Raw genomic sequence first — 12,807 nt, forward strand, 5'->3', positions numbered from 1 at the left:
GGTTGGGGTGAGGGTTGCCTTTCGAAAGGTGGCCGAAGAATTTGCCTGTCAAAAAAGCTGTCCTGTCGACAAGTCACCCGTCAAAGTGGATCTTCAAGGGCCAATCCAAATTGGCTGCCCAAGTGGTCCGTCTCAAGTGGCCTCTCACAAAAGTAGTCGGTGAAAGTGTCCGGTCAAAGAAGTCCTGTAAAGAAAATATTTAAACATCAGTGGCCTGCCAATGTGGCCCATAAAACAAGTGACCTGTCAAACACGTGGCCTGTCAAGTGACCTATCAAAGTGTCCTGTGAAGGAAAGTCCTGCCAAAGGGACCCGTCACAAAACGTGGCCCGTCAAAGTTAGTGGCCTAACAAAGTGGTCTGCAAAAAGTCGCCTGTCAAAAAAGTTGCCGGATAGTTGCCTGTCAAAAAAGTTGACTGTCAAGTGACCTATCAAGGTGTCTCGTCAAAAAAAGTGGCCTGCAAAAGTTGTGGGAAAGCTGCTAGTCCCAGGCCCCTTGTGGGCTTTGCCTCCCCATCAACGGGAGGCGAGGAACGGTGGTGGTGGTGGTGTGGTGGTGGTGGTGTGGTGGTGGTGTGGTGGTGGTGGTGGTGGTGGTGTGGTGGTGGTGGTGTGGTGGTGGTGGTGGTGTGGTGGTGGTGGTGTGGTGGTGGTGGTGGTGTGGTGGTGGTGGTGGTGTGGTGGTGGTGGTGTGGTGGTGTGGTGGTGGTGGTTAATGCCGCCACCAGGGGCTGTCTAAAGTGCCCCCTCGGGATAGAGGGGGGTGCACCCTGTTGGGTGACTTCAATGCCGGAGTGGCTCATGACGCAGCCTCCTGGGCTGCTGCAGTGGCTGGGAAGCACGGATCAGCTCAATAACAGGGGGCTGCTGAATTATGTTCAGCCTCTAGGTGTGTAATCGCCTAAGAGTTCCAGCATCGGCGCATCCACGCATCATGGATGCACGCTGGGTCCAAGCAAGAACATCTGCTGGACTATATCGTGAAAGAACAGCGGATGCGGGCCCATGTCATTGGCATCAGGACCTACCGTGGAGCTGATCTGCCCTCTGACCATCGGCTTGTCATCTGTAAGATGCGGCAGCCATTCTTCCACCAAGGTGGTGGGTGTACACCCAGGGCCACATTCAAACCCAGAGTGGCCTGGTCTCAGCTAGCTGATGAAAGTTGCAAGCGAGAATTTAATCGCCTGCAGCTGGGGGGGTTGCCACCTCTGACAATGAGGAAAGGAGAGCTTCAGGGTGCAAGGCTGTCGCTCGATAACCAGATGCACGTCGTTCCTCTTACGACGTTTTACAAACGAACCTTATGGAGGGACCCTGGGGTCCCATCAGCCCCCGGCGCTCGCATGAACTGCCTTGCGACTTCATTTAATATCTGTTGAAGGTGAACGATACGGCAATCTACTCCTCTACACGAAGCGTCAACAACGTTTCGTTGATGACTACGGCAATTTTGGCAACGGCGGGTGCTTGGTGAAGAACGAGAGGATTGATTTCTGGTGGGTCGCCGCGTTGATGTGCGCGGTGGGACGGAGTCGCCAAAATAAATTAATTACGATTTTGACTTCCGTTGATGCGGGACCCCGGGGTCCCGCCATAAGGGGCCGTCCATAAATGGCGTCACGCACCTAAGGGGGTGGGGGGGGGGGGTGAGAAATGTGACGTCACATCAAAATGCGCAACTTTAAATACATATAGACAACACGTTCTACTTAATTAAATAGACTTTTTAATAAATGTTTTCTCCTACAACATCAGAGTGCAGCGCCACATTAAATACGACTACAATGACAATAGTTTAAAGCGATTTGAAGCGTGTTTTATTTTTTTTGGGGGGGCAGAGCTTTATGACGTCATATTTGAGGGGGGGGGGTCTGACTTTGTGACGCCGTGTGACGAAGGGGGGAGGGGGTCAAAAATCGTCCAAAATCGCGTGACGTCATTTATGGACGGCCCCTGAGGACACGGGGTGCTGATGAGGTGAGTGTTGAACTTCTTTCACACCGTACGCAGCTAACCGCGCTAATCGAATGTGTGGGGGGGAGCAAAACAATAAACACAGAGAAGATGAAACACAGAGCAGTTCTAAAGAAATTAGTCTGTCATCTACATGTAGCTACAGCTGCCCCAAAGGCTGCCATGGTTACTTACACTAGTTGCCATGGTTACCCCTACAAGGTTGCCACGGCTACCCCCACAGGTTGCCATGGTTTCCCCCACACGCTACTACGGTTGCCTCACAGGCTGCTATGGTTACCGCTTCTCGTTGCCATGGTTACCCCACACGCTACCACGGTTGCCTCAGGCTGCTATGGTTACCGCTTCTCGTTGCTATGGTTTTCCCCACACGCTACTACGGTTGCCACACAGGCTGCTATGGTTACCGCTTCTCGTTGCCATGGTTACCCCCACACGCTACCACGGTTGCCTCACAGGCTTCCATGTTTGTTGAACTTCTTTCGCGCCGTACGTAGCCAACCGTGCTAATCGTAGATGCCATGGTTACCCCCAAACCCCGACTGGTCTCCATGGTTACGGCTACTCGTTGCCAAGGAAACCGCCGCAACCGCCGCGTCGCCATTGTTACCGGAGCAGCGTTCCCAAAGCCCGCGGGAATCGGCGCGAAAGGTTTTGATAAAGTTATACAAACGTTCAAATAACTTTATATTTTAGTTTTTTTTTATAATACGCAACTTTTAATGCGCACGATGGCATCAACACTACGCACGGAGTGTTTTTATATATGTATAAGCCGGCAGCTTCAACGGGGAAATTACATTTTAAAAAGTTGTAAAAATAATAATAAATGAATTGCCGTAAAAGTGTGGCCGGCGTCGGCGTTACCGTGGCGACGCGGGCTGCCAATAAAGTTGTTGTGGAAGCCGCAGGTAAGATGGCGGTCCTCCCTCTCGCTCTCTCTGTCTCTCTCCTCTTTCAGTGTCTCTCTGTCTCTCTCTGTGTCTCTCTCTGTCTCTCTGTTTCTCTCTGTCTGTGTCTCTGTGTCTCTCTCTTTGTGTCTTTCTCCTCTGTCTCTCTCTGTGTCTCTCTCTTTGTCTCTCTCTGTCTCTCTGTGTCTCTCTGTCTGTGTCTCTGTGTCTCTCTCTTTGTGTCTTTCTCCTCTGTCTCTCTGTGTCTCTCTCTTTGTCTCTCTCTGTGTCTCTGTCTGTTTCTCTGTGTCTCTCTGTCTATCTCTCCCTGTCTCTCTGTGTCTCTCTCTGTCTCTCTGTTTCTCTCTCCCTGTCTCTATGTGTGTCCCTCTCTCCCCTCTCTGTGTCTCTCTCCTCTCTCTCTGTCTCCGCTCTCTGTCTCTGCCTCTATCTGTCTGTGTCTACCTTCACAGGTGCTGCTGCTACTCGCCACTCACAGCACTTGCCCTACAGTGCGGTAGCTTCCTCAAAACTAAACTATATTTGACGTTACCAGGTAAAGGCCCCGCCGACCTGGCTATCACAATTTATCGCTCAACCAAGTTGCGGCTTCTCAGCATCATCATCCTCATCACGTGGAAATTCATAGCAGTAGCCAAATACTCTACTCCAGGGAGATGCGTCGAGACTCGTAGACAAATAGAGATCCATAGAGACACACAGAGACCCATAGAGACACACAGAGGCCCATAGAGACACACAGTGACCCATAGAGACACACAGAGGCACATAGAGACACACAGTGACCCATAGAGACACACAGTGACCCATAGAGACACACAGTGACCCATAGAGACACACAAAGACCCATAGAGACACACAGTGACCCATAGAGACACACAGTGACCCATAGAGACACACAGAGGCCCATAGAGACACACAGTGGCCCATAGAGACACACAGAGGCACATAGAGACACACAGAGGCCCATAGAGACACACAGTGACCCATAGAGGCACACAGAGACCCATAGAGACACACAGTGACCCATAGAGACACACAGTGACCCATAGAGGCACACAGAGACCCATAGAGACACACAGAGACCCATAGAGACACACAGTGACCCATAGAGACACACAGAGACCCATAGAGACACACAGTGACCCATAGAGACACACAGAGGCCCATAGAGGCACACAGTGACCCATAGAGACACACAGAGACCCATAGAGACACACAGTGACACATAGAGACACACAGAGACCCATAGAGACACACAGAGGCACATAGAGACACACAGAGGCCCATAGAGGGACACAGTGACCCACAGAGCCACACAGAGGCCCATAGAGACACACAGTGACCCATAGAGACACACAGTGACCCATAGAGACACACAGAGACCCATAGAGACACACAGAGGCCCATAGAGACACAGAGACCCATAGAGACACACAGAGGCCCATAGAGACACACAGAGACCCATAGAGACACACAGTGACCCATAGAGACACACAGTGACCCATAGAGACACACAGAGACCCATAGAGACGCACAGAGGCCCATAGAGACACACAGAGACCCATAGAGACACACAGTGACCCATAGAGACACACAGTGACCCATAGAGACACACAGTGACCCATAGAGACACACAGAGACCCATACACTAACCTATTTTATTGTAGCAGGTAGGGCCCACCACTGAGCTACATAGCTCTTGTTAAGAAGCCACTTGGATGCTACAAATGAAAGCTCATCTCATGATCATCATCACGTTCATTCTAAAGTGGAAGGAAAAAACCGGAGGACCCGGAGATAAATCCACGCGACCACAGGGAGAGAGAGACGCAGACTCCAAATATACAGCAGCAGCAGCAGCAGGCATCGTCAGGGTCAGGATCAAACCCACGACCTCCTGTAGACCAGGCGAGGTAGTTAACATCTCATAGCCACCGTGATGATGATGATGAGAGAGAGACGCAGACTCCAAATATACAGCAGCAGCAGCAGGCATCGTCAGGGTCAGGATCAAACCCACGACCTCCTGTAGACCAGGCGAGGTAGTTAACATCTCATAGCCACCGTGATGATGATGATGAGAGAGAGACGCAGACTCCAAATATACAGCAGCAGCAGCAGGCATCGTCAGGGTCAGGATCAAACCCACGACCTCCTGTAGACCAGGCGAGGTAGTTAACATCTCATAGCCACCGTGATGATGATGAGAGAGAGACGCAGACTCCAAATATACAGCAGCAGCAGCAGGCATCGTCAGGGTCAGGATCAAACCCACGACCTCCTGTAGACCAGGCGAGGTAGTTAACATCTCATAGCCACCGTGATGATGATGAGAGAGAGACGCAGACTCCAAATATACAGCAGCAGCAGCAGGCATCGTCAGGGTCAGGATCAAACCCACGACCTCCTGTAGACCAGGCGAGGTAGTTAACATCTCATAGCCACCGTGATGATGATGATGAGAGAGAGACGCAGGCTCCAAATATACAGCAGCAGCAGCAGGCATCGTCAGGGTCAGGATCAAACCCACGACCTCCTGTAGACCAGGCGAGGTAGTTAACATCTCATAGCCACCGTGATGATGATGAGAGAGAGACGCAGACTCCAAATATACAGCAGCAGCAGCAGGCATCGTCAGGGTCAGGATCAAACCCACGACCTCCTGCATACCAGGCGAGGTAGTCAACATCTCCTAGCCACCGTGATGATGATGAGAGAGAGACGCAGACTCCAAATATACAGCAGCAGCAGCAGGCATCGTCAGGGTCGGGATCCAACCCACGACCTCCTCCATACCAGGCGAGGTAGTTAACATCTCTGAAGCCACCGTCGATCGTGAACTTTCCCGACTGGTGAGAAATCTTCCGAGGGCTCGCTTTGTGCTGGGCTCCCCAGGGCGTGGAGAGTGGAGCCGGCTGCGAGGATGAGCGGAGACCGCTGGGCTCAGCTCTCGGAGCTCAACTGGGAGCTGCGCGCCGAGCTGAGCAGCGCGCAGAGAGAGAAGGATGGCCTGGCCGGTAGGGACTCACGGCCGCACTCCACTACCACCACAGCACTCCACCACCGCACTCCACCACTACCACCACCGCACTCCACCACCGCACTCCACCACCGCACTCCACCACTGCCACCACCACAACCACCACCACACTCCACCACCGCCACCACCGCTACCACCACCGCAACCACCACCGCACTCCACCACTGCCACCCGCGCTGCCACCACCCCCACCGCACTCCATCAACCACCAGCACCACTACCTTAATCCACCACTCCCACCGCCACCGCACTCCATTCACCACCACAACCACCACCACCACTTCGACCAACACCGCAACCACCACCACTACCACACTCCATCCACCACCACGACCGCACTCCATCCACCACCACGACCACTACCGCCACCGCACTCCATCCACCACCACTTCGACCACCACCATTGCAACCACCACCGCTACCACACTCCATCCGTCACCACCGCGACCACCACACTCCATCACCACCACCACCACCACTACGACCGCACTCCATCCACCAGCCGGGTGAGTGTAAGAGTGAGGTGGTCTCTGCTGTTGTTGTGTCTCAGCCCAGCTGGGTGAGTGTAGGGGTGAGATGGTGTCTGTTGTTGTTGTTGTCTCAGCCCAGCTGGGTGAGTGTAGGGGTGAGATGGTGTCTGTTGTTGTTGTTGTTGTCTCAGCCCAGCTGGGTGAGTGTAGGGGTGAGGTGGAGGCGTTGAGGCTCCGTGTGCGGTCTCTGGAGCGGGACGCCACTAGCCAGGTCTGCTCACCCACCACTCGCTCACCCACACACTCGCTCACCCACACACTCCCTCACCCACACACTCGCTCACCCACACACTCGCTCACCCACACACTCGCTCACCCACACACTCGCTCACCCATACACTCACTCACCCATACACTCGCTCACCCGCCTACTCGCTCACCCACACACTCGCTCACCCATACACTCGCTCACCCATACACTCGCTCACCCACACACTCGCTCACCGACCACGCGCTCACCCACACACTCGCTCACCCATACACTCGCTCACCCATACACTCGCTCACCCATACACTCGCTCACCCACACACTCGCTCACCGACCACGCGCTCACCCACACACTCGCTCACCCACCACTCGCTCACCCACACACTCGCTCACCCACACACTCGCTCACCCATACACTCGCTCACCCACCACTCGCTCACCCGCCTACTCGCTCACCCACCACTCGCTCACCCAAACACTCGCTCACCCACACACTCGCTCACCCACCACTCGCTCACCCACACACTCGCTCACCCATACACTCGCTCAACCATACACTCGCTCACCCGCCTACTCGCTCACCCATACACTTGCTCACCCACACACTCGCTCACCAATACACTTGCTCACCCATACACTCGCTCACCCACACACTTGCTCACCCATACACTTGCTCATCCATACACTTGCTCACCCATACACTCGCTCACCCACACACTTGCACACCCATACACTTGCTCACCCATACACTTGCTCACCCATACACTTGCTCACCCATACACTCGCTCACCCACACACTCGCTCACCGACCACGCGCTCACCCACACACTCGCTCACCCACCACTCGCTCACCCGCACACTCGCTCACCCATACACTCGCTCACCCACACACTCGCTCACCCACACACTCGCTGACCCACCTACTCGCTCACCCACTCGCTCACCCACCACTCGCTCACCCACACACTTGCTCACCCATACACTTGCTCATCCATACACTTGCTCACCCATACACTCGCTCACCCACACACTTGCACACCCATACACTTGCTCACCCATACACTTGCTCACCCATACACTTGCTCACCCATACACTCGCTCACCCACACACTCGCTCACCGACCACGCGCTCACCCACACACTCGCTCACCCACCACTCGCTCACCCATACACTCGCTCACCCGCACACTCGCTCACCCATACACTCGCTCACCCACACACTCGCTCACCCACACACTCGCTGACCCACCTACTCGCTCACCCACTCGCTCACCCACCACTCGCTCACCCACACACTCGCTCACCTGCCGACTCGCTCACCCATATGCTTGCTCACCTACCTACTCGCTCACCCACCTACTCGCTCACCCACACACTCGCGCACCCACCTATTCACTCACCCACACGCTCGCTCGCCCACCTACTCGCTCGTTCGCCTACTCGCTCACCCACACACTCGCTCACCCACACACTGGCTCACCCACACGCTCGCTCAACCACACACTGCTCACCCACACACTCACTCACCCACAAACTCGCTCATCCACCTTCTCACTCACCCACCGACTCATTCACCCACACACTCACTCATCCGCCTACTCCCTCACTCACAAACTTGCTCATCCACCTACTCACTCACACTCACTCACCTACACACTCACTCACCCACACACTCACCCACACACTCCGTCACCCACCTACTCATTCACCCACACACTCGCTCACCCACACACTCGCTCACCCACCTACTCACTCACCCACACACTCACTCACCCATACACTCACTCACCCACCCACTCACTTATTCACCCATTCACCCACCAACCCACTCACCCACCAACCCACTCACTCACTCACCCACTCACCCACACACTCGCTCACCCCCCTCCTCACTCACCCACACACTCACTTATCCGCCTACTCGCTCACCCACAAACTCGCTCATCCACACACTCGCTCACCCACACACTCGCTCACCCACTTACTCACCCACCTACTCACTCACCCACAAACTCACACACCCACTCACTCACCCACACACTCACTCACCCACACACTCACTCACCCACACACCCACTCACCCACACACTCACTCACCCACACACTCACTCACCCACACACTCACTCACCCACACACTCACTCACCCACACACTCACTCACCCACACAACAACAACAACAACAACAACCGCCATTCGCCACTAAGTGGCGGTGACGTCACCACGACGCTGGTGCCAGGCCATGTGCACCTTGAGGCCACGTGACGTGTCGAACGCCCGCTGGCAGGAGGTCACGGGGCAGACCCAGGTGCCACGGGTCGACTGACCGAGATGACCGAGATGACTGGCTGATGCACCACCTGTGCCCCCTACTGTACCAACTTGCTGTGCTTTAGTCACCCGGCGCTCCGCTCGTTGTTGTGAGCGTCGCTCCTCCGCCTTCCGTTGTTGTTGGAGGGCGACTGCCTCCAACTGCCCAGTAGCGTCCTTCACGAGCCTCCTCCACTGAGGCCGATCTTGACACCGCTGGTACCAGTCATCGGCAAGTCCACTCAGCTCCACGTCCTCCTGTACCACATCACTCCATCTCTTCTCTAGCCCGTGCCGCGCCCGTTTAGCCCCCTCGATCTGGCCGAACAAAAGCTGTTTAGGCATGCAGTGGCTGGGCATGCGGGCTACATGACCCAGCCAACGCAGCCTTGCCTGCCGGAGGAGCTCACTGATGGGACTTTGCCCAGATCTTTCAAGGACTTGTGAGCTCCTTACACAATCGAGCCTGGTTAAACCCAGGATGGATCGTAGGCAGGCCAGCCTAAATGTTTCCAACCGGCGAAGATGCTCCACTAGGGGGGTCCACGTTTCGCAAGCGTAGAGAAGGGAGGGAATGACCGTGGCCGAGAAGACCTGAAGCTTCGTGCGGAGCGACAGACCAGGTAGCTTCCACACAGCGTTACGCAACCGATGAAAAGATATTGCCGCTCGACTGATTCGGAGTGAGACCTCTGCTGATAAACTGGAGCCGGTCATAAGCACACTGCCCAGGTATGGGAAACTCTCCACTCTCTCCACAACTGCCCCATCACCAATTGGGAGTTGTGGGGGTGGAGTGTCCGATGGTACAAAATACCCAGGCAGGTGCTTAGTTTTGGTGGGGCTGATGGTAAGGCCCCACCTCTTAGTGGCACGCTCCAGTCTCAGCAGCAGCGTCTCCAACTCCTCTTCTGAATGAGCAGCTATTACCAAATCATCGGCATACATAACGTGGTTGACCAATAGGGAGCCATTCCTTGATCGCACCCGGGCGTCGATCAGCCTCCCATTATATCTGTACCAAATGGAAATTCCCCCGGTACAGCTATTGAAGGCTTCACGAACTACGCAGTCGAAATAGATGTTAAATAATGTGGGAGCCAGAGGACATCCCTGTCGCACCCCAAGGTGTACAGGGAAAGGCTCCGACTCCCGGCCACGTAGTTTTACCCGGGCCCGCTCACCATCATGAAGGTCCTTAATTATCGTGAGCAGAGGGTCAGGGACTCCGAAAGCACGAAGAACAACCCAGAGCCCAGTCCTACTGATGGTATCATAGGCCTTGACCAGGTCAATAAAGCAGAGATGTAGGTCTTTTTGGAATTCCCTACACCTCTGCTGTAGCAGACGGACAGAAAATATGGCATCTGTGCAGGACCGCCCTTTCCTGAAACCGCATTGGGGCTCCGCAAGCCTCTCCTCAGCGTGCCTAGCAAGGCGATGTTGAATAATCCTTGCCAGGACCTTACCCGGCACACTGAGGAGTGAGATGCCCCTGTAGTTGTTACAGTCGGTACGGTCCCCCTTCTTAAAGAGGGGGACCACCAGGGCATCCTTCCAGTCCTGCGGAACCCGTCCAGTGGTCCAGACTGTTGTTATGATGTCATATAGGGCAGTCTGTGCACAAACGCCACCCTCCCTCAACATTTCGCTTGGGAGATCATCTCTGCCCGGTGCCTTCCCTGGTCTCAGACTCCGGATCGCCCTCAGTACTTCCTCAACAGCTGGTACCTCAGCCAGCCACTAACAGGGTGTGACCTCCTCCAATATTTGAGGCACCTCAGCCTCAGCAGGGTTATCCCCACTTTGTGCCATGATGTTTTCCTGGCTGAGAGATTTTCCCTCCCCCAGGACCTCACAGAAATGCTCAGCAAATCTGCAAACCTGTTCCTGGGGGTCGGAGATTGGATCACCGTTTTTTCCTCTAATGATGGTAATAGGTGTGGCGCTGCAGGTTACTTTTTTGATGGAGTTAAATAGTGATTTGTGATCGCGGGCCACTGAGGCAGACTCCATCTCCTCAGCAACCCGCGACCACCACCCATCCTTACAGCGCCTTACGGCTCTCCGAACCTCCGAGCGAAGGCTGCGGTAAACCTCCTCATTCTCTGACGTGGGATGCTGTAGGCGATGAGAGTGGGCCTGTCGCTTTTTCTCAATTAACCTGAACACCTCCTCTGTCAGCCAGGGTTTCTGGGGAGGTCTGGACCGCGTACCCAAAGCAGCCATTGCAGCTGCATGAGTCACAGTCTTAAACCTCGCCCATTTACCCTCGACATCAGGTGGAGTGGGGGACGATGCCAACCCCAGCTGCAAACGATGATGAAATTCTCGCTTGCAACTTTCATCAGCTAACTGAGACCAGGCCACTTTTGGTTGGAATGGGATCCTGGGTGTACACCCACCACCGGAGTGGAAGAATGGCAGGCGCATCTTACAGATGACTAGTCGATGGTCAGAGGGCAGATCAGCTCCACGGTAGGTCCTGGTGTCAAGGACATGGGCTCGCATCCGCTGGTCCGTCACTATGTAGTCCAGCAGATGTTCTTGCTTGGACCCGGCATGTATCCATGATGTTGTGTGGATGCGCCGATGCCGGAACAGCGTATTGGTAATTACAAGCCCATGGGCTGCACAAAAATCTAGCAGCCTCCTACCGTTATTATTGAGCTGATCTGGCCCATGCCTTCCAATCACTCCAGACCAGGTGCCAACATCATGACCAACTCGGGCATTGAAGTCACCCAACAAGATGACTCTGTCCCGAGTGGCCACTTTAGCCAGCACCTGTGACAGGAGGTCATAGAAAGCGTCTGACTCATCGGCTTTGCCTGCATCCCTCCACGAATGTTCGTCTTCGGTGGGGGCATAAGTAACCACGACCACCACTCCTCGCCTCTGATTGATGGGAAGGCGAGCCCAAAGTATCCTGGGGCTTACAGCTTCCCACACCTCACCGCCACGCTCCCACGCCCCCTTCATTCTTTTGTTCAGAAGAAGAGCCACACCCTGTTGTTTGGCAGTCTACTGCCCCGAGTAGAGGACTGTCCACCGCTCATGGTGGCAGGATCCAGAACCGGTCCACCGGACCTCCTGAATGCCACAGAGATCCAGGCGGTACCGGTCCAGCTCCCGACAGAGGAGTGGCAGCCTCTCCTCTGCAGTGAGCATTCGAACATTCCACGTGGCCATCCGCAATGGTTTTTCGTTGTTTCTGGAGGAGCCCCGAGGGTGAAAATTCAATCTCCTGGCTCCGCCAAATGGGGTTTGACCAGGAGACGTCATAAAAGCCTGACCCCCCGGGGCCTCCGGCACAAGCTTATTAGTTACAGGTTTATGTTTAATTCGTAGTTTAGTGGTGGTTAATTGAAGGTGGAGGGGTTACCAGCCCCTCGCACCCGTCCAGAGCCCCCGTTTAGCCACTGTGGTGGTCACAGACGCCATGAGGGGAGAGGCCAATGGGCATTGGACCTCCCCCCACAGCACTGCCCACGACAGTGTTGCCCGTCCGGCACCGCGAGGAGGTAGGAGGTTGTTTTGCCGGACCCACACACTCACTCACCCACACACCCACTCACGCACACACCCACTCACCCACACACTCACTCACCCACACACTCACTCACCCACCTACTCGCTCACCCACCACTCACTCACCCACACACTCACTCACCCACACACTCACTCACCCACACACCCACTCACCCACACACTCACTCACCCACACACTCACTCACCCACACACCCACTCACCCACACACTCACTCACCCACACACCCACTCACCCACACACTCACCCACACACTCACTCACCCACACACCCACTCACC

The 12,807-nt window shown here is 55.0% G+C and overlaps 1 protein-coding gene across 5 annotated transcripts in view; it reads left to right on the plus strand.

Annotated features, from left to right (window-relative positions):
- The first annotated feature begins 5,789 nt into the window (after positions 1-5,789).
- The window catches only part of LOC144952467 (uncharacterized), a 41,192-nt gene continuing 34,174 nt past the window's right edge, over positions 5,790-12,807 (plus strand). For 4 of the 5 annotated variants that reach the window (XM_078882883.1, XM_078882880.1, XM_078882879.1 and 1 more), the window contains exons 1-2: positions 5,790-5,908; positions 6,593-6,672. In XM_078882883.1, the coding sequence (XP_078739009.1) occupies positions 5,815-5,908; positions 6,593-6,672 (174 nt within the window). In that variant the 5' untranslated portion in view covers positions 5,790-5,814. The remainder of the gene's footprint in view (positions 5,909-6,592; positions 6,673-12,807) is intronic. The other variant, XM_078882884.1, reaches the window with a different exon arrangement.

The sequence above is a fragment of the Lampetra fluviatilis genome, chromosome 67, assembly GCF_964198595.1.
Source record: "Lampetra fluviatilis chromosome 67, kcLamFluv1.1, whole genome shotgun sequence".
Taxonomy (NCBI): Eukaryota; Metazoa; Chordata; class Hyperoartia; order Petromyzontiformes; family Petromyzontidae; genus Lampetra; species Lampetra fluviatilis.